At 40.9% G+C, this 22,719-nt stretch overlaps 1 protein-coding gene across 18 annotated transcripts in view; it reads left to right on the top strand.

Annotated features, from left to right (window-relative positions):
- The window catches only part of TJP1 (tight junction protein 1), a 270,016-nt gene extending 248,756 nt beyond the window's left edge, over positions 1 to 21,260 (top strand). For 5 of the 18 annotated variants that reach the window (XM_031002054.3, XM_031002058.3, XM_055363960.2 and 2 more), the window contains 10 exons: positions 445 to 795; positions 1,135 to 1,374; positions 2,013 to 2,885; positions 3,023 to 3,120; positions 4,303 to 4,530; positions 10,142 to 10,311; positions 12,106 to 12,583; positions 15,660 to 15,877; positions 17,105 to 17,248; positions 19,735 to 21,260. In XM_031002054.3, the coding sequence (XP_030857914.3) occupies positions 445 to 795; positions 1,135 to 1,374; positions 2,013 to 2,885; positions 3,023 to 3,120; positions 4,303 to 4,530; positions 10,142 to 10,311; positions 12,106 to 12,583; positions 15,660 to 15,877; positions 17,105 to 17,248; positions 19,735 to 19,829 (2,895 nt within the window). In that variant the 3' untranslated portion in view covers positions 19,830 to 21,260. The remainder of the gene's footprint in view (positions 1 to 444; positions 796 to 1,134; positions 1,375 to 2,012; positions 2,886 to 3,022; positions 3,121 to 4,302; positions 4,531 to 10,141; positions 10,312 to 12,105; positions 12,584 to 15,659; positions 15,878 to 17,104; positions 17,249 to 19,734) is intronic. The other 13 variants (XM_031002057.3, XM_031002062.3, XM_063698439.1 and 10 more) reach the window with 5 other exon arrangements.
- Positions 21,261 to 22,719: the final 1,459 nt, after the last annotated feature.

Genomic DNA, 22,719 nt, shown 5'->3' with positions numbered 1-22,719 from the left:
AACTTTTGAACTGTTGGGTTTATTTCATAGGTATTCTTCCATGTGCTATTCTGTCAGTGTGTCCTTGTTTCTGTGAGCTTAGTTTGATAACATTCTCCCTCTTCCCCTTGCTTAAAAGGGCTGAAGAGCTAGTGAGTAGGTTTTATAAATCTGAGCAGTGTCAGAGTTTCTTCGTTGTCTTCCAGGGCTGGGCCCTGGAGTCTAACTTTGTCCTGGCTTACCGGCCACTGTTTCCTTCATCCATGCCCTTCAGATCTCAAGGGGTGCTCCATGTGTCTGCGTGTGTGCTTGTACAATCTTCTTGACTTTTCCTTACCAGAAGTTTCAAGAAGTAGATGTGACTTCTCCAGAGAAAGATATCCTTTTCAATCTGCCTTGTACAATAAAGGCCATCTCTTAAAGAACTACTGAATAAAATTTGTAATTTACTTTTATTTGACCCAGGCGGATGGTGCTACAAGTGATGACCTTGATTTGCATGATGATCGTCTGTCCTACCTGTCAGCTCCAGGTAGTGAGTACTCAATGTATAGCACGGACAGTAGACACACTTCTGACTATGAAGACACAGACACAGAAGGCGGGGCCTACACTGATCAAGAACTAGATGAAACTCTTAATGATGAGGTTGGGACTCCACCGGAGTCTGCCATTACACGGTCCTCTGAGCCTGTAAGAGAGGACTCCTCTGGAATGCATCATGAAAACCAAACATATCCTCCTTACTCACCACAAGCGCAGCCACAACCAATTCATAGAATAGACTCCCCTGGATTTAAGCCAGCCTCTCAACAGGTAAGCAGCAAGCATTCAACGTTTGTAGATAGAGGTGCATTATTAAATTTTAGAATGTGGTGATTGAGTTAAAAATATATATGTTGTCCTTTCTCCAGATTAAGAATTAATCTTCAATTTCAATTTGAGAGTACCAAGGGCTTAATTCTAAATTTTGTGTGTTTGTCTTAACACAGCAATGTACTGGATTTTTTTTTTTTTCCAAAAAGTTAGGACATGAGGTCATAATTTTGTTATTCAGCACACTTAAAATGTATGTCTACCAATCACTATAAATTGAAGTGGAAAGTTAGCAGTAAACAGAAGCACTATATTTAAAATATTTTAAACACTTCACAGAAAGCAGAAGCTTCATCTCCAGTCCCTTACCTTTCGCCTGAAACAAACCCAGCATCATCAACCTCTGCTGTTAATCATAATGTAAATTTAACTAATGTCAGACTGGAGGAGCCCACCCCAGCTCCTTCCACCTCTTACTCACCACAAGCTGATTCTTTAAGAACACCAAGTACTGAGGCAGCTCACATAATGCTAAGAGATCAAGAACCATCATTGTCGTCGCATGTAGATCCAACAAAGGTACCTGTGCTGCGGTGTTGCACTAATTTGTTGCTGTCCATCAGTCTGGCACATGATCATTTTTGCTTTGCCCTTTAAGTGTTCCTTTTGCTTTTTTACTGCAGGCTTATACACTGTAATGCTTTCAAATCAATACAAATCATTTCAGTTTTGTAGTTTGCATGGCTTCCATTGGTATACTGATTATTTGAAAACAGACCTTTTAATTGAGATTTGTGCTTATTATTTTTATTTTTGGCTTTCAGTATCTTCCAGAATTCCTTAATATGTAATCGAAACCCATCATAAACATATTTATGTTAATAAAAATTATGATGCCCATAAATCTTCTTTAGGATTTTTCAGTGTCAAAATGAAGTGTAATCAATAGTGCATTAATTTTCTACTAAATTTAATATTTATCTTTAACTCACTGTTTATTTAGTACATGCTGAAACATAAAAGCCCCTACCTGCATTATAAATTTTGAGCTTTCACTTAAACCAGCTTTTTCCACTAATCTTGTCTATCCTGATAATAAATGGTAAAACATACCATTTTCACATATTAAATCATAGTTTAATATTTAATCACAGTCTAATAAAATAGACTAGAATTAGAAACAAGACTTTGTCCTTAAATGTGAATTTTTTATACAGGTGTATAGAAAGGATCCATATCCCGAGGAAATGATGAGGCAGAACCATGTTTTGAAACAGCCAGCCGTTAGTCACCCAGGGCACAGGCCAGACAAAGAGCCTAATCTGACCTATGAACCCCAACTTCCATACGTAGAGAAACAAGCCAGCAGAGACCTCGAGCAGCCCACATACAGATACGAGTCCTCAAGCTATACGGACCAGTTTTCTCGAAACTATGATCATCGTCTGCGATACGAAGATCGCGTCCCCATGTATGAAGAACAGTGGTCATATTATGATGACAAACAGCCCTACCCATCTCGGCCACCTTTTGATAATCAGCACTCTCGAGACCTTGACTCCAGACAGCATCCCGAAGAGTCCTCAGAACGAGGGTACTTTCCACGTTTTGAAGAGCCAGCCCCTCTGTCTTACGACAGCAGACCACGTTACGAACAGGCACCTAGAGCATCCGTCCTGCGGCACGAAGAGCAGCCAGCTCCTGGGTATGACACACATGGTAGACTCAGACCGGAAGCCCAGCCCCACCCTTCAGCAGGGCCCAAGCCCGCAGAGTCCAAGCAGTATTTTGAGCAATATTCACGCAGTTACGAGCAAGTACCACCCCAAGGATTTACCTCTAGAGCAGGTCATTTTGAGCCTCTCCATGGTGCTGCAGCTGTCCCTCCGCTGATACCTTCATCTCAGCATAAGCCAGAAGCTCTGCCTTCAAACACCAAACCACTGCCTCCACCCCCAACTCAAACCGAAGAAGAGGAAGATCCAGCAATGAAGCCACAGTCTGTACTCACCAGAGTTAAGATGTTTGAAAACAAAAGATCTGCATCCTTAGAGACCAAGAAGGATGTAAATGACACTGGCAGTTTTAAGGTAAATATGTCTTTAGTGCCTTGGATGCATGGGCACACCGTTTAAAAGGCTTCTTGGCTCTCCCCTCCGCCATTACATGATATCTATTCTGTAATTATCTGTTCCTTAGGCATATTTGTCTTTTTTTTTTTAAACAGCCTCCAGAAGTAGCATCTAAACCTTCAGGTGCTCCCATCATTGGTCCCAAACCCACTTCTCAGAATCAATTCAGTGAACATGACAAAACTCTGTACAGGTGAGTGCACTTTGTGCTCTTTGTGGCATAGAACTAACCAGGAATTTAACCCTCTTAGTCAATAAGAAAACCTTTTACTTTGTTAGTAGAGGAGAGGTGTGAATAGGAGGAGTTTGTCCTTAAATAAAAACTATCAGCTCTCCTAAACAGTGATTCTAGGGGAAAAAAAAGTAGAACTTTATTTCTGACAAATCTGACAAATCTTTATACCTTTAGCAGACTTTCAGAAAGATACTCTCCAAGCAGATGATTAAATAAACATTTTTAAGCTCTGACATTTGTATTATGTTTTTTAGTTTTAAAAGTGCTTTTCGACATGTGAACTCTTAGTTTCCAGTGGTGAGGAAACAGACTCAGATTGGTTAAGATAACTAAATCATTTAGTGAGCATGCATAAGGTGCTTGCCCTTGTGCTAAGCACATCAGCATAATGAGGTGACACTGTCGTTGTTCTGCATTGTAGAGAGAGACACTGAGGCTGAGAGGGGTTAAGTAGCTTACAAGACTTCTTAGAGGTGGAAGAGAAACCTGGCCCACTGCTCCTCAGCCTGAGCTTTTTCCCATGGCCTCATTGCACTGCCAATAAGTGACAGATTTGAAATACAGCTCTTCTGATTTTTTTTTTTGACTGAATATATGTTTGCACTTAGGATAAAGAAGAGAACTGTCTAATATGAATTAACTTAATGAATTGCTTTCTTCCTCATCTGCTTTCTATGCTTTCTAGAACTTTAGACCATATAGAGTTATTTGTTCATGTGAGAATCATTGAGATCCTGGACTGAGTTCTTAAAAATCCCTTTGAAAGTTCTTAAAGTCTATCATTTACTGTTCTTGACCTTGGTATATGTACTTCTCAAGATGTTCACTGTCTTGGTTACATTGCCCTTTGTCTTTCTGATTAACTACTTCTAACCTGCTGTCCCCTAATCATATAATCGTTTAGCTTTTTATATTGTGTTAAAGGACTCATGAGCCAGAAGGGGGCTGCCTTTTGAGTATACTCTGTGAGGACATGGGATTTGAAATATCCATTTTAACTGTTGGGACTGCTCAGATCCTCAGTAATCACAGCAGTTAGTAATTATTGACCTTTTGGTCAAGATAAGACTTACATATTCTACTTCCTTCATAACATTAATATCTAAAAAGGTGTTCCGTTTGTCATTCATTATCTGTTAGGATCCCAGAACCTCAAAAACCTCAACTGAAGCCACCTGAAGATATCGTTCGGTCAAATCATTATGACCCTGAAGAAGATGAAGAATATTATCGAAAACAGCTGTCATACTTTGACCGAAGAAGTTTTGAGAATAAGCCTCCTGCACACATTGCCGCCAGCCATCTCTCCGAGCCTGCAAAGCCAGCTCATTCTCAGAATCAATCAAATTTTTCTAGTTATTCTTCAAAGTAAGCTATTTCACCTGGCTTTTAAAAATAGGATGCAGCATATTAATCCCGTGCAGTTCAATATATTTTGAAGAAAAATAATTTAAGTGTAATATATGATTTCTGTAGGCTCTAGTGGTTCAGCATTGTACATACTTTTTAGTTCTGGGATGTGTGTTTTGTTTTTAAAGTCTGCTATTAGATGTACATAGTTTTTGCATTCACAAAGATGCTAACTAACATCACAGGGTTTTGACGGAAGACAGTGTCAACCACAAGGACCCTCATCGATAGGTAATCATCAGTCTTCACTTCTGTACACACACCTAATGATGTCATGCTGGTTCTTTTTCTTTTCTGTTTTTATTTTTTAAATATAAAAACAGATGTGAGGAGGATCCTGTTTGAGGGAAATACTGAAGAGGTTTTTTGTTTTTTGTTTTTGTAAGATTTCTGATCCAGTTTTACAGGTGAGGGAAAATGACAGGGCAGAGCTGGGACTGAACCCCAAGTTTCTTGACTCCCAGTCATCTTTTCCCTATGCTTGCTGCTCCCCTCCGTTTACTCATCCCCGGGTTTCGTGTTGGTTTGTTCTCCTTTCTTGTGCCTGCGTGGGTTTGTGTCTCCTACTGGTTCTGTGTCTCTGAACCCTGACTGATAAGAGAATTTGGTACTGATAGTTGGGTCTAAGCCCACACGGGCACACAGGTAGATTCATACCTCAATAGAACAAAACCCACAAGAACAAAAACAGATGTGGATTTGTCAAAAGAAATTCATTTACACAGTTACAGGGGCTGGCTAAGCAAGTCCTATTTCAGAGGGCAGTTGGTCAGGAAGGGAAGATTTTGAGCTACTGGGGAGTGTGAGATCAGGGAAGGCGTAAATTCTCATTCAGAGGGCTGTGCTGATTAGGCCAGGCCCTCCCAAGACCATCTCCCCTCAACTGACTTGGGGACATTACACCTGAAAAATCCCTTCATGGCAGTACCTAGCCAGATTGACATATTAGAATTCATCACACATAGTATTGTGTCTAGATTAAAAGCACCTAGATTTTTCCTTACTTAGTTGCGTGGGCTTGGGATTATCTTGGGAAATGACCTATTTGTCATTTACTATTGAGTGAAAATTGTTTTAGAACGTACTTTAAAACCACTAACATTAAAACCTAATTTTAATTACCACTGCTTTTTTCTAAGACATCCTTTGTAGTGAAGACTTTTTTCACTGTCCTATATTTAAGGCTTTATGTTTACAGAAGAAAGCAGCTTATGAGAATCCAAATGCAAACTGAGAGTGCTGCAGTGGGGGTTATATTAAATGCAAAACATGTCTTGCACTAGCGTTGTGAACCACCCCTTAGCACAACACTAGGAAGGGGTTGTGGCATCTAGATGGTGTCTGGACTGAAGTGAGCTAGGCACAATATAAACCCACACAGGTGCACAGCTGGGTTCATACCTCAACAGAACAAAACCCACAAGAACAAAAACAGATGTGGATTTGTCATTAGGAATTCATTTACATTTACAGTGTTACAGGAATTCATTTACACAGTTATCACAGTAGCATCTAAATGGTGTCTAGCCTAAAGTGAGCTAGGCACTGAGCCATAGGAGCTCACCTTTGGTAAGGCAGAAGGGTGTACCCTTTAGTTATTATTTTTACTAAACACCGTTAAACACATTCATTCCTGTCAGAAGAAGCCTCAGGGGTTTAGTTTAAAGATATCTCTTATTTATCGTTTTACATATTTGGTAAATAGAATACAACCTTAAAAGATTATATGGCCGGGCGCAGTGGCTCATGCCTGTAATCCCAGCACTTTGGGAGACCAAGGCGGGCTGATCATGAGGTCAGGAGATCGAGACCATCCTGGCTAACACGATGAAACCCCATCTCTACTAAAAATACAAAAAAATTAGCGGGGCGTGGTGGCGGGCTCCTATAGTCCCAGCTACTCGGGAGACGGAGGCAGGAGAATGGCGTGAACCTGGGAGACAGAGCTTGCAGTGAGCCAAGATCGTGCCACTGGACTCCAGCTTGGGCAACAGAGTGAGACTCCGTCTCAAAAAAAAAAAAAAGGCTGCGCGCAGTGGCTCACGCCTGTAATCCCAGCACTTTGGGAGGCCGAGGTGGGTGGATCATGAGGTCAGGAGATCGAGACCATCCTGGCTAATATGGTGAAACCCTGTCTATACTAAAAATACAAAAAATTACCTGGGCATGGTGGCAGGCGCCTGTAGTCCCAGCTACTCTGGAGGCTGAGGCAGGAGAATGGCATGAACCCGGGAGGCGGAGCTTGCAATGAGCCGAGATCGCGCCACTGCACTCCAGTCTGGGCGACAGAGCCAGACTCATCTCAAAAAAAAAAAAAGGAGTATATTTAGGTCTAAAAAGTAAGTTGTTTTGCCAGGGAATCAACCGAAATGCATGTTTGCTTTCTGTGTTAATTTGTTTTTCTAGAAAGAAGACTTAGCTTATTTGTGATGTATAACTTTAGGGTGTAGAACATTGCCTTGCATACAGTAGGGGCTCAGTAATTGTTGAGTGAATGAAGCTTAAAACAGGGCATGGTATACTAGGTGCATCCACCACCCTTCTTTTCATTAACACAGCTCTGGAAGGAACCTGTATTACCTGGTCATTGTTTTCACAGGGATATATTGTGAAATAGATGACATCTGTCTTTGTGAATTTACTCAGAACTCAGTTTGATTTTACTCCCTGCTGCTGTGAGTGAGAAAAGTATAGTTTGGGCTGCATACCAGTATACTTTTTTTTCCTTTGTAGTGTGAAATTGAAACTCTTTATAATTGTGCTGCATTTTCCCATATAGGTATTTAATGGTTAGAGAAATGGAAAGGAGAATGAGGGTCATGGAAGATAACTAAGAGGGTAGTTGTTTCTGTAACTTTCCCTTGTAATGCTTTTTCATACTCTTGTCCAATGAGTACAACTTCATCAACTGGAAAATAGCTTAAAATATAGGACTCTGTCCTGCATTTCAAAACCATTTACTGTTTGTCACTAAATAGACTGCCTTCAGGCATTTCTTTCTTTCAGTAAATACAGGAGTACCAAAATTTTCTTCCTTCAGATGATGTGTGCTTATGCTTCACTTAAAAACACACCTCAGAAATGGTGAGAATTAGATATGGAAAATAATCTTTGTTAGCACAGGACAGATGCCCCAGGAAGCAAGCAGATATTACCCAGTCTGACAGTTCCATAGAGCTGGATTAGAACTGGAAAGGTTAGGAGACAGTAGCTTAGACATTCACCTCCAAAGTAAATTAGAAGTTTCCAGGATTCTAAGACAGTGCAAGAAGAGCAGTGTCCCTCCAGGGCTGTGCACATGTCTCAGTCCAGAGATTGAGTCAACTTCTTCAGGACAACCAGGGATTTTTTGTTATCAAATCTACCTTTCAGGACTCAACTCACTACGTGAGACTTCCAGGTCTCAATAAATGATGGTGGTTTTTAGCTTTTAAAGAACTAAATGTGAGAGACTGATGTTCGTTGTTTTTGTGTTTGTGAGACATCATTAGATGAGAGAGAGCCTGAGCATCAAGCATGCACCTTCACCAGTAAGACTCCACCACCACAGGGCCCAGCTTATGATTGGAGATGGAGGAGGTCTTGCTGGAAAGGAACATGTGAAGCCTGGCCAAGTTTCAAGCCAGGCATATTTCTATCTCTCCATTTACCATTCCCCTCCCAGGGGCTCAATGTAGCTCTTCTGTTGTGTTACTTTTTCCTGTGTCTTCACTTGCAGAATTTCTTTGCCCAGCCTTTTTTTTTTTTTTTTTTTTTAATGGGACATGTCACTCCCACTTATTCAGAACCTGCTAATTATCCTTGATCACCACTCTTTGATTTGATAAATTTCTTCGCTCACTATTAGCAGCTGCAACAGAGGTGGAGAAGGAGCAAAGTTCAAACACATTGCTTTTCACTGCAGTACCAGTTAAAGTACATGAAGGGTGGGCCAGCAGACGGGACATAACTAAGTGACTGTGTTTTATTTATCTTCAATTTCCTTGGCCAAATGAGAGTTAGTGATATGTTCCTTTATAGACCAAATTATGGTGAAATGGTGGATGTTGGTTGATATTTTTAAATGACATTTGAGTTCCATTTGCTGCAAATTTACTTAGTTAGATTGACCATTTTCTTTCATTTTTCTATTGCGCTTGCTTTGCCATCACCTAGATTTCTTGGCTCTTACACTAGCTATGACTACTTGAAAAGGAACGTCAAGTGGTAAGACTGGCAATTAATGTGAGGCTGTTCCATAAGGTGTCCCTCACTGTGTCACTGGCATTATGTGCACTTTCAGATTTTAATGTCATCATCAAGGGCTTAGTCTAAATTCATGAAAGCAAGATAAAAAAGCCAATCATAAGACTTCTTCAATGAAAATTTATGAAAATGACCAGGAGTATTCCAAATGTATATGTTATTGTTGGTGCACATAAAGCTAGTGCAGCTTTGGCATTCAGCAGTAAGGTTTAGATGGCAATGTTGCAATTATGGGTCTTTTAAAAAGATTTGTGTGAATTTTGTGTTACATATTAACAATTGGCAATCTGAAAAAATAAGCATACATGGCACAATTTGACTTAAATGAACCTTGTAAAATAAAGCAGGATCTGCTGCTCTAGCAGTCATTTAACCAAAAAATGGACCTGGTAACTCAAGGGGAAATTTTAAAGTAAAAGCTCCAGTTTGTTAGTTTTACTGAAACGCAGATATGCCCATTGTCTGTGGCTGCTTCAAGGCCATAACCGCATAATTTGAATAGTTGTAACAAAGACTGTATGGGCCAAAAGACCACAAACATTTACTCTCTGGTGTTTCAGTGAAAAAGTTTGCCAACCCCTAGTCTGTGACATCTGTTTTTATGGTGCTCTGAGTATGCCAGATGCCAGATACAAAATCAGAAGTGGGTCTAGGGCTGGGTGCGGTGGCTCATGCCTGTAATCCCAGCACTTTTAAGAAGCAGAGGCAGGCGGCTCACTTGAGGTCAGGAGTTCAAGACCAGCCTGGACAACGTGGTGAAACGCCATCTCTACTAAAAGTACAAAAATTAGCCAGGCGTGGTGGCTGGCACCTGTAATCCCAGCTACTCGGGAGGCTGAGGCAGAAGAATCGCTTGAGCCTGGGAGGCAGAGGTTGTGGTAAACTGAGATCGCGCCACTGCACTCCAGTCTGGGCGACAGAATGAGACCCTGTCTCAAAAACAAAAAAAGTGGGTCTCAGGAAAATTTGTGCCATGATATGTTTTCAGAATATTTGCAAGACTTTCTTAAATCTGTCAACGTTACTATCTTTTGTAAATAACAATTAAATATTAAACTATACCCAAAATTTCACCTGCCTTTGGTTGCCATCTTCTGGATGTTTTACTAATATTCTTAAAGTATTTGTGTGTCTGGACATTTCTTGTGCCGATGAATGGTCGAATCTGTTTTTATATTTTGGTAGAGTAGCTACCCATACTCATGAGAATAAATTGTGAAATTTCTAGTTTTTTTTTAACTTAGAGATACATGGAGAAATGAGAACTTGTTTTGTAAATGTGAGTCCATTTTCAGGTGTTGGCATTTTCTTCATTTGTTAACAGGGGAAAGCCTCCTGAAGCTGATGGTGTGGATAGATCATTTGGCGAGAAACGCTATGAACCCATCCAGGCCACTCCCCCTCCTCCTCCATTGCCCTCGCAGTATGCCCAGCCATGTCAGCCTGTCACCAGCGCGTCTCTCCACATACATTCTAAGGGAGCACATGGTGAAGGTAGGAAGTTCAGAAGTAGACATTTTAACACAGTAATGCTTATGAAGTAAAATTCTGGTGGTTTCTAGGCAAAATGGTTTTTACATTTAAAAATACATGCTTGAAACCTTTGGGCTGGGAACAGTAAAAACTAAGAATTTTGTTAAAAGTATGTCTCCTGTTTTTACAAGACCATTATTTTGGACAAGCCTTTTAGCTAAACAGATTTTAATCTATTTTATGCTAGTCTCTAAATCTTCTGGAAGTAGTGTTTGCCAGTATATCTAAAGATGGTTTGTAAAACCTACTATGTTTTATCTCACACACCCAAATAGAAAAGCCATAATGTTTCATATAAAATGTATCCCATAGCACCTTGACTTTTGCATTTACATACCAGGTAGATCACATATAGCTCCAGATTATTCATCTTAAGAGCTTTGTAACATTTTACCCTCAGCATATAACACAAAGTGGTTATCTCTTCTGCTGTGGACAGGCATTTTCCTAGCACAGACTTCTCTTATTATTCCCTTAGGAGGCACCACCTTGGGCTTGTGAGTCTTCAAGCAGATGTGTTATAGTTCTGGATTGAGACTATCTTTTATTAACATTTTTTTTCACACATGCCCATGTTTACAGATAAAGACAGTTTTAATTCTTACTTTCCAGTCTTTATGCCTTTTCTCTTTTTTTTTTTTTCCCTCTTTTTGAGACGAAGCCTTGCTCTCGCCCAGGCTAGAGTGCAGTGGCGCAGTCTCAGCTCACTGCGACCTCTGCCTCTCGGGTTCAGGTGATTCTCCTGCCTCAGCCTCCTGAGTAGCTGGGACTACAGGCGCACACCACCACGCCCGGCTAATTTTTGTATTTTTTGTAGAGACAGGGTTTCATCATGTTAGCCAGGCTGGTCGCGAACTCCTGACCTCAGGTGATCCGCCCACCTCGGCCTCTCAAGAGTGCTGGGATTATAGGCATGAGCCACCGCACCTAGCCTTCTTTCTTTTCTTGCTGATTGCACTGGCCAGGACCTCCAATAAACTCTGAAATGTAAGTGGTGAAATTGGACCTCTTTTGCTAGTTCCTGATCTTAAGGAGGAAGGACTTCATGTTTTATCCTTTAGAATGTTAGCTGTAGGATTTTCGTAGATGTCCTTTATCATGTTTAAGACATTCCCTATATTCAGAGTTTGCTGAAAGCAGTCAGATGTTTTTCCTGCATGTATTAAGATGACCATATGATTTTTCTTCTCGTACTGTGGAAAATTGTATTACTATGTTCATGAGGTATTTGGATTAATAATTCTCTTGTCTTGTAGTGTCCTTAATTATTTCACAGAGTTCAGTTGGTACTATGTTACACTGCGGCTGGCAGTGCATAAAAAATCATGTGGTTCCACTTCTTAACCGATATTTGGCATCATCAGACTTTTTGGTTTTTCCATTCTAGTGGGTGTGAAATAGTATTTAATGCTTTTTGTTGATTTTGTTTTACATTTTTCTAATTAATAGTGAGTATCCTTCTTATATGATTATTGGGCATTCTAGTTTTCACGAAGACTAGTGCCAATCTTTGGAGGCCAGGAATCTTAGCAGCTGGACCCTGACTCCAGGGCAGCAGGGTATATTCATGGCACCACCTGTCCATGCTGTCCTCATCCCTCAGCATCACACCTAGCCTCCAGGGCTCAAGAGTCAGGCTCTGGCTGTGCGACCCACATTTGGGCCTCGACTCCAGCACCAGGACAAGTTAAGCTGGGACAGGGCTATTATAACTTTTTTCAGGAAGTTGTTTAAATGCTTACGTTTGTTTTTCAGGTAATTCAGTGTCATTGGATTTTCAGAATTCCTTAGTGTCCAAACAAGACCCACCTCCATCTCAGAATAAGCCAGCAACTTTCAGACCACCAAACCGAGAAGATACTGCTCAGCCAGCTTTCTATCCCCAGAAAAGTTTTCCAGATAAAGCCCCAGTTAATGGAACTGAACAGACTCAGAAAACAGTCACTCCAGCATACAATCGATTCACACCAAAACCATATACAAGTTCTGCCCGACCATTTGAACGCAAGTTTGAAAGTCCTAAATTCAATCACAATCTTCTGCCAAGTGAAACTGCACATAAACCTGACTTGTCTTCAAAAACTCCCACTTCTCCAAAAACTCTTGTGAAATCGCACAGTTTGGCACAGCCTCCTGAGTTTGACAGTGGAGTTGAAACTTTCTCTATCCATGCAGAGAAGCCTAAATATCAAATAAATAATATCAGCACAGTGCCTAAAGCTATTCCTGTGAGGTAAGACTTATGCCTTTGCTCAAAGCATTGGCCCTGTGATTTTTCTCATGTGAGTTTGTTGTAGTTTATTTGACTTGGGACTTTGAAGTGATCTTTTTAACTCAACCTTTAAACTGAAGAGTGTTGTTGCAATGAATGCTGTTACATAGAAGGTCCTCCAGGAGGTACAAGATGTTGGTAAAATAATAAAGCTAACAGTCATGTATGGTTGGTAGGTATTGTCATCATCCCTGTTTTACTAAGAACTGAGGTTGAGTGACAGTAAGCAGTTTGCCCAGGGTCACAGCTAGAGTGAAGTGAGCCTCAATTTAGCTGCTGGTCATCCGACCTCTGAGCCCATGCTTTTTTTTTTTTTTTTTTTTTTTTTTTTGAGACAAGAGTCTCCCTCTGTCGCCCAGGCTGGAGTGCAGTGGTGCGATCTTGGTTCACTGCAACCTCCACCCACTGGGTTCAGGCAATTCTCCTGCCTCAGCCTCCTAAGTAGCTGGGACTACAGGTGTGTGCCACCACGCCTGGCTAAAGTTTTTGTATTTTTAGTAGAGGTTTTCACCATGTTGGCCAGACTGGTTTTGAACTTCTGATCTCAAGTGATCCATCCGCCACCACCTCCCAAAGTGTTAGGATTACAGGCGTAAGCCACCACACCTGACCTCTTTTTTTTTTTTTTAAGACAGATCTTGCTCTGTCACCCAGGCTGGAGTGCAGTGGTGCGATCTCGGCTCTTTGCGACCTTCGCCTCCCGGGTTCAAGCAGTTCTCGTGCCTCAGCCTTCAAGTAGCTGGGACTACAGGCATGCACCACTATGCCCTGCTAATTTTTGTATTTTTAGTAGAGGCAGGGTTTTGCCATGCTGCCCAGGCTGGTCTTGAACTCCCAGGCTCAAGTGAGCCTCCCAAAGTGCCGGGGTTACAGGTGTGAGCCACTGCACCCAGCCAGGAGCCCATGCTCTTAACCAGCCATGACCTCTTGTAACCTTCTGACCTACTGGTAAGGTGCATGTGGAGGACATCTGAAAACATTAAGTATCCATGTTCCTCATTCATTATTTGTTCCACAATGATGCTAAGAAGAAAAACAGAATAACCTCTGACTGTTTAAAGAGCAGCAGTTAGTGAGATGGCTGAGCAAATGAGACAAAGTGAGCCCACCTGGAGCCTCCCTGCAGCTCCTCTTTCCTGTCTTTCATTCCACGGCGATTGACCAGATGGATTCTGGCCATACATAAAAGCTCATCTCAGCCTCCTACAGCCAGTTCCATTTTCACACCACCATAAAGCAGAAGCACTTGCAGGCAGGGAGAACCAAAGGTCAGGATGGCCACCTGAGTCCGCTTTCCAAGAGAAAGGATGGTTATGGCGGTCACTGCCTTCCTAGCTCTGCACATCCACAGATGGTCAGGGGCGGACAGAGCTGGCCTCTGCTCTGCAGCTCAGGCTGCGCTCTGCTCCCTTGATGTTGTGTCGTAGGATGTCGTCCCTGGCACTCCGGTCATGCTGGAGTGAAACAGCAGCTACCTTCATGTAATTCTGTTTCGTTGGTCTTTCTGCTCACCTTTGAGCCCTGGCTCAAAACTGTACTTTCAGGAAGTTGATAGCCTCTACTTTTGAAGCAGTCATTGATACCACATCCCCTTTGCCTTTGGTGTTCTGTGATTACTAAGTTAATCTACTGTCTCTCTTTCGTGGATGTTTGCGATATGCCCATACAAGGGTCTTTGCCTCATGGAACCTTGGAAGCCTTGCCTCCTACAGCCAGAGCAGGCGCTTGGTCCTCAGGGAATGCTGAGGCAGGACCATACTCAGGCACACTTAAAATCCTAGGGAGATTTTATCAAGTCTGAGGTGCTGTCAGCCGTGAGATGCACCATTGTTTTGTGTCACTAAAAATGGAAGAACAGCCAGGCACGGTGGCTCATGTCTCTAATCCCAGCACTTTCGGAGGTTGAGGCGGGCGGATCACTGGAAGTCAGGAGTTCCATCCTGGCCAACACGGTGAAAACCCATGTCTACTAAAAATACAAAAATTAGCCGGGCATGGTGGCAGACGCCTGTAATCCTAGCTACTCAGAAGCTGAGGCAGGAAAATTGCTTGAACCTGGGAGGTGGAGGTTGCAGTGAGCCAAGATTGCACCGCTGTACTCTAGCCTGGGTGACAGCAAGACACTCCATTTCAAAAAACAACAGGAAGGGAAGAACAGGGCTGCCAATTAAATTGTGACTTACCAGTTTTAAAGTTCCAATTTCATGGATTTTAAAATGTGCTTCATAAAACTCTGTACCTGTTTAGTATCCCTTGTCCAAACTTCTTGGGTTCTGAAGTGTCTCATATCTTGGGTTTTTTTGGATTTTGGAATATTGCCAAAATGCTCCAATGAGCATTTCCTTTGAGCTTCATTTTGACACTCAAAGTTTCCAATTTTGGAGCATTTCAGATTGTCAGGTTAGGGATGCTTCACCTGTAGTTGGGTGTTCAAGGCATCAGATTTTACACTTTCAGGTTGCAATTCATTAATGAAGGTCGTTTGACTAATTGCCTTCAAAAATTGAATTTTTGACATTTCTCTAGAATTTTTGAAATTTTCTAGAATGGAATTTCTCTAGAAATAATATTCTCGCCAGGCGCGGTGGCTCACGCCTGTAATCTCAGCACTTTGGGAGACCAAGGCAGGTGGATCACGATGAGATCAGGAGTTTGAGACCAGCCCGGCCAATATGGTGAAACCCCATCTCTACTAAAAATACAAAAATTAGCCAGGCATGGTGGCGTGCGCCTATAGTCCCAGCTACATGGGAGGCTGAGGCAGAAAAATCACTTGAACCCGGGAGATGGAGGTTGCAGTGAACCAAGATTGTGCCACTGCACTCCATGCTGGGCAACCAAACAAACAAACAAAAAAGAAATAACATTCTCTGCGATAACCCTGTCAGTAAAATCTGTTGCCAGAAACTTATCTTGTTAAAGTAACTTCTTGATTATATGGAGAAATAAAAGTGAAAGCACGTAATACAGTAGTAGTAAAAGCAAAGCACCTGTGAATTATTAGGAATTCACTCACTAGCCATTTCTGAACTTTCAGTCCTTCAGCTGTGGAAGAGGATGAAGATGAAGATGGTCATACTGTGGTGGCCACAGCCCGAGGCATATTTAACAGCAATGGTGGCGTGCTGAGTTCCATAGAAACTGGCGTTAGTATAATTATCCCTCAAGGAGCCATTCCCGAAGGAGTTGAGCAAGAAATCTATTTCAAGGTCTGCCGGGACAACAGCATCCTTCCACCTTTAGATAAAGAGAAAGGTAAATGTGTTTATTTTTCTCCTTAGTTTTGATAACTTAAGAGTTGCCCTGTGTGCACTTCAGAGCTTATAGTGCTTGGCTAATAATGCAGCACCTCTCTATCTCCAGATGAGTGCTGTAGCGAGGGGTGCCCTGGGGACGGTGTTGCAAGCAAGCAGTGGGTGGCCTGAAGCAAGGCTGTGGTGACCACACTGCCTGCTTTTACTTTTGGTGTGAAATAAAAAATGATGGCATAGGACAGGCCACGGGATGTCTCACCTGCTGAGCAGCCTAGGCTGACCTAACCAAATTTGTCTTTGAATCAGTCAGCCTTTGCGTCTCTGGAGATGGGTTAGGTAACACCCACTCAGAAAGGCTTTGCTGTGCCTTCACCTGATTGGAGAACCTAAACCTCTTGACAGGTACTGTCTTACTCATCACCCCAGAACCTAGCACTAGTACATGCTCAGCAGAGTGCATGAAGGAGTCTCAGAGGAGATGACAGTATGTTTCTGAGCTTCTTAAGGAAACTTATTTTCATAATCCTCCTGGATCTACCAGGGTATTATAACGAAGTGTGTTGTGATTTAGCATCTTTTAGCAGTGCTTTTACTTCCTTAATAAATTAACTTTAGTTCGCTTTCTTGTATTCTGCCGGAATACTGACATCTGATTCTGTACTCTAATTTTGGGGATATCCTGTTTTAAAAACCAGTAGGACTGACTGTGTTGGCCCTGCATGAATCTCTTTAACCACCTATGGAGCAAACAAAACATTTTGAAAATGGAAAATATATCACATTTGTAACAAGTACATTTGAATATGTTTTTTATTATAGACCCATATGATTGAATGCAGTAGCCACTGCCTGCACGTGGCTAGCTAGCACTTGAAGTGTGACAATTTGGGATTGAAAGATGCTGGAAATGTGAAATACACACCAAGTTCCAAAGATTTCGTATATTGATTACATGTTGAAATAACAGTGTTTTGGTTATATTGAGTTAAAATATTAAAATATTGTAATATTTGATATCACTTGTTTCTTTTTACTTTCTAACATGGCTACTGGGAAATTTAAGATTCCATATGTGGCTGCTGTTACTTTTTTTTGTGGTCAGTGCGACTGTAGAGAACTAACTCCATTAGGCTTTCAAGCATAGAATTAGAAGCAGGGTGAGGAAAACTGGGATTCTAGAAGAAAGACCACATCCATCCTCTCTGCCTATCCCCTTTTCCAACTCCAGGTGAAACACTGCTGAGTCCTTTGGTGATGTGTGGTCCCCATGGCCTCAAGTTCCTGAAGCCTGTGGAGCTGCGCTTACCACACTGTGCGTCCATGACTCCTGACGGTTGGTCTTTTGCTCTAAAATCATCCGACTCCTCGTCGGGTATGCTGTCTTCACTCTGTCCTTTGGGAGCTTTGGGGACTGTCATTGATTAATACCTGGGCTGATGATGCTGCCCATGCTGTGTGTTAGCAAATCTCTATCTCTGTTCCTGTGGCCTTGTAGGCATCACCAGTGTTTTCACATTTATTTGTGGTGCATATATTGTAAATAAATATGGAAAGGTAGAAGACTTTCTGCCTTTTAAAAATTGATAATTTTGGCCGGGCGCCGTGGCTCATGCCTGTAATCACAGCACTTTGGGAGGTCGAGGCAAGTGGATTACCTAAGGTCAGGAGTTCAAGACCAGCCTGACCAACATGGTGAAACCCCATCTCTACTAAAAATACAAAAATTAGCCAGGCGTGGTGGCACACACCTGTAATCCCAGCTACTCGGGAGGCTGAGGCAGGAGAATTGCTTGAGCCAGGGAGGCGGAGGTTGCAGTGAGCCAAGATCGTGCCACTGCACTCCAGCCTGGGCAATGGAGCGAGACTGTCTCAAAAAAATTTTTTTTTGATAATTTGGCCAAATATTGACTATTTCTTGGTGTTCAGAAAAATGATTTATTCTGTCAAATTTTTCAGGATGCAGTGGGAGATATTGTCCTGCACAAATAGGCATTTTTACCTTATTAAAATGACTTTGTTCCTTTATATAACTATTTCTATTTTTGGTTACTGTTGTTTAATTTGTTTTTTGTTTGTTTGTTTTGTTTTGATTTGGTTTTTTGAGGTGGAGTCTCGCTCTGTCGCCCAGGCTGGAATGCGGTGGCACGATCTCAGCTCACTGCAACCTTCGCCTCCCAGCTTCAAGCGATTCTCCTGCCTCAGCCTCGATTACAGGTGCCCACCACCATGCCTGGCTAATTTTTGTACTTTTAGTAGAGACGGGGTTTCACCATGTTGGCCAGGCTGGTTCAAACTCCTGACTTAAAGTGATCCACCCGCCTCGGCCTCCCAGAGTGCTGGGATTACAGGTGTGAGCCACCGTGCCTGGCCTGTTTAATTTCTTAATCTACAACGTATGTATACCAGAGAAACTTAACAAGATCTTCCATTGTGATCATACTTGGCCATGGTTTTTCAGTGTAATACTCTAAATTACTTCTTTTATACACTATTTGTAAATGACTTTTTGCTCCTGAGATAATTTCAAAGCTTCCATTGCATTTTCACATTTCTCACTTCCTTGAGTGACTTAAGTCAGTTAATAATTAGAATTTTATTTTGGGTGTAGATCACTTTAAGCGAAACTGATTTAAAGTCTAGCTTCCAAATCTTTGATAAATCAGATGAGCATTATTTAGTTTTAGTTTGGTACAGTATGAAATAAAAGTTTGTGGTATAAAGATTATAGCAAGAGCATATTTTAATGTTACCAGAGGAAAAAATTACATGTAAATACATATTTCCTCATATTTACAAGTACCCCATTTTCTGGAAAAATGAAATGCTTTTGGCTCCAGATATTGCTTAGGTAATGTCTAACGTACTGTAGGCAAAGTTCTCAGCTGGCACTGTTGACATTTTGGCCAAATGATTGTTGTAGGGCCCTCCTGTTCGTCGTGGGATATTTAGCAACTTCCCTGGGCCTTTAACCCTAGATGCCAGTGGTAACAAGCAAAACTGTCTCTAGATGTCCCATCAGGGGCAGGGTCATTCCTGTTTGAGAGCTACTGCTGTAAGGGAAGCAAACGTCCACAGCTGTGACTCTCAGCTTGCTTGGACACCACAGAGACATATAGTCGTCCCTGCCTTCTTCACATCTAATAGAAATCACCAAGAGCTTATTAAAAACTTAAATCCTGAGACCTAACTAACACCCAGTCAATGAGTTTTTGAAGCTGCATGATTAATTTTGTTGTCCAGCTGGAATCAGAGCTGAGCAGCTCTGGTGCAGTCTCGTTTTTTTGCTTGTTTTTTGTAAGGGGGAAGACAGTCTTCAAGAACTAGATTCTGCAGAACTGGGCTTCATTTGTTGGTCTATAGTTGAGTGTGAGAAATGTGTCCTCATTCTCAGCTCAAATAGGTGATCACATAATTATCCTCCAGACTTTCGAAACTGGAAGACAAAAAAAAGTGCTACTGATAATTATGTGGGCTCTGGCAAACTGGGACTGTCCCAGGCATAAGATTGCCATCACTCACTTGTATTCATTTTTTGAAAATGCCAGTGCACTTGATAATGTAATAAAGGAGAAGTCTGAAAGTTAAAAAAAAAAAAAAAAAAAACAACTGTTCTTAATGGTGTGAGTTAGAAAGAAAGTTTTAAAAAAATATTTTTTTAGAAGTGTGAAACACCTTTGGAATTGTTAGATGCCAGCAGATCTGCTTTGAAATAAAGCAATGTGTTTTGATACAAATACAATATGCTGAAGAAACAGAAGAAAATTATGTCTAAATATACGTATTTGCCCTATAATTGCAAAGCATTACGGATAGCAGTTTACTGAACTGTAAGTGACATCAACTTCTTTTCTCTCATAGGTGATCCTAAAACCTGGCAAAACAAGTGTCTTCCCGGAGATCCAAATTATCTCGTTGGAGCAAACTGTGTTTCTGTCCTTATTGACCACTTTTAACTCTTGAAATATAGGAACTTAAATAATGTGAAACTGGATTAAACTTAATCTAAATGGAACCACTCTATCAAGTATTACACCTTTTTTAGAGTTGATACTACAGTTTGTTAGTATGAAGCATTTGTTTGAACTGATAAAGATGAGTGAGCATGCCCCTGAACCATGGTCGGAAAACATGCTACACACTGCATGTTTGTGATTGACGGGACTGTTGGTATTGGCTAGAGGTTCAAAGATATTTTGCTTTGTGATTTTTGTAATTTTTTTATCGTCACTGCTTAACTTCACATATTGATTTCCGTTAAAATACCAGCCAGTAAATGGGGGTGCATTTGAGGTCTGTTCTTTCCAAAGTACACTGTTTCAAACTTTACTATGGCCCTGGCCTAGCATACGTACACATTTTATTTTATTATGCATGAAGTAATATGCACACATTTTTTAAATGCACCTGGAATATATAACCAGTGTTGTGGATTTAACAGAAATGTACAGCAAGGAGATTTATAACTGGGGGAGGGTGAAGTGAAGACAATGACTTACTGTACATGAAAACACGTTTTTCTTAGGGAAGGATACAAAAGCATGTGAGACTGGTTCCATGGCCTCTTCAGATCTCTAACTTCACCATATTACCACAGACATACTAACCAGCAGGAATGCCTTACCCTCATGTTCTTAATTCTTAGCTCATTCTCCCTGTGTTACTAAGTTTTTATGGCTTTTGTGCATTATCTAGATACTGTATCATGACAAAGACTGAGTACATTGTGCATTTGGTGGTTTCAGAAATGCGTTATCACCCAGAAGAAAATAGTGGTGTGATTTGGGGATATTGTTTTCTTTTCTTTTTTCTTTTTTGACAAGGGGCAGTGGTGGTTTTCTGTTCTTTCTGGCTATGCATTTGAAAATTTTGATGTTTTAAGGATGCTTGTACATAATGCGTGCATACCACTTTTGTTCTTGGTTTGTAAATTAACTTTTATAAACTTTACCTTTTTTATACATAAACAAGACCACGTTTCTAAAGGCTACCTTTGTATTCTCTCCTGTACCTCTTGAGCCTTGAACTTTGACCTCTGCAGCAATAAAGCAGCGTTTCTATGACACATGCAAGGTCATTTTTTTTAAGAAAAAGGATGCACAGAGTTGTTACATTTTTAAGTGCTGCATTTAAAAGATACAGTTACTCAGAATTCTCTAGTTTGATTAAATTCTTGCAAAGTATCCCTACTGTAATTTGTGATACAATGCTGTGCCCTAAAGTGTATTTTTTTACTAATAGACAATTTATTATGGCACATCAGCACGATTTCTGTTTAGATAATACACCACTACGTTCTGTTAATCATTAGGTGTGACTGAATTTCTTTTGCCGTTATTAAAAATCTCAAATTTCTAAATCTCCAAAATAAAACTTTTTAAAATAAAGTGCTGGCTTGGTCTGTTTGCCCACTGTTTTCTAGTTTCATGCAGCTTTATAATCCTGTTTTAAAATCCTGCACACAAATCCCTATCACCCAGCGTCACCTACCACCTCGTCGTCTGGTGTTGCATGCAGAATTTCTCCCCTTGGCCAGCATGTACAGATGGGTGGGCAGTGCTCATCTGAAGGGCTCAGATTGAAGTGGGGCAGAAGGACCTGGAGACAGAGTGGGAGAAAGCAGCAGGCCGACTTCCCCCTGCGGGTAAACACACACCCCTGCGTGGAGAAACACCCCTGCATGGGGAAACACGTGCGTTTGTGTGTGTGCGTGTAACCATTTGTATATGGTTTTATTTCCCAGATAAATAGCATGGGCATTGTTTAATGTCACCCACATTTGGGGGAAGAAAATGGGTTTAGTGAGCATAAATATTCCATTGTGGACATCCTACTTACTTAACTGCCACCCCTGTTGACATTTGGGTTATTGCTATAATGTTTCAGTAAACACCTTTGTGGACTGAATCCATCTATGTGGATTTTATTTTTTTCATTTTTATTAAGGTATAATTTACATAGAGTAAGTTACTGTTTTTAAAATGTATAGTTCAAATTTTGACAAACACATACTGTTTATTTACCACAGTTAATACATAGAACAGCTTCTTTATCTTCTCAAATCATTTGTACCCCTTTATATTCAACCCCTCTTCCAGCCCCTGGCAGGATGATCTCTTCTGTTTCTATAGTTGCCTTTTTGACAGTGTCATATAAATGGAATCATACAATATGTTGCCTTTGAGTCTGGCTTATTTCACTTAGCATGATGCATTTGAGATTCATGTATGATGTTGCAGGTTCTTTTTTATTGCCAGGTGGTATTCCATTGTGTGGCTGTACCAGAGCTTGTTTATCCATTCCCCAGTTAAGGAACTTTTGGGTTGTTTCCAGGTTTGGGAGATTACTAGTAAACTGCTATAAACATTTGCATACAGGTTTTTGTGTAAACGTTTCTTCATTTCGCTTGACTTCAGTTTGATGAAGTCTAGTTTATCAGTTTGTTCTTTCATAGATTATGCTTTTGTTATATCTTCACTAAGATGTTCTATCCTAAGAGAAATCTTCACTTAGCCCAAAGTGTAAAGACTTCTCAAGTTTCAGAATTTTTTGTTTTATATTTATGTATGTGATCCACTTTGAGTTAACTTTATGTGTAGTATGATATAGGTGTTGAGTTTTTTATTCTGTTTTAAATGTGTCCTTATTGTAAACACAGACACACATATATAAGGCCTAAATAAGACAGTTTTCATTTAGATAAATTAGGGAAACAATTTATTGTGAAAGGGACACAACTCAGTAAGTCTGTTTTTTGTCCCCCTACCTTTTAGTATGTGGCATGAACACCTGGTCAGGTGTAGATACCTAGAGCTCCTTCCTAAGGACATTTCTGTTGCCTAACCA

The sequence above is a fragment of the Gorilla gorilla genome, chromosome 16 (assembly GCF_029281585.2).
Source record: "Gorilla gorilla gorilla isolate KB3781 chromosome 16, NHGRI_mGorGor1-v2.1_pri, whole genome shotgun sequence".
NCBI lineage: Eukaryota > Metazoa > Chordata > Mammalia > Primates > Hominidae > Gorilla > Gorilla gorilla.
Note: the sequence above shows the minus strand (reverse complement) of the source record. Positions and strands in the feature narration are given on the sequence as shown.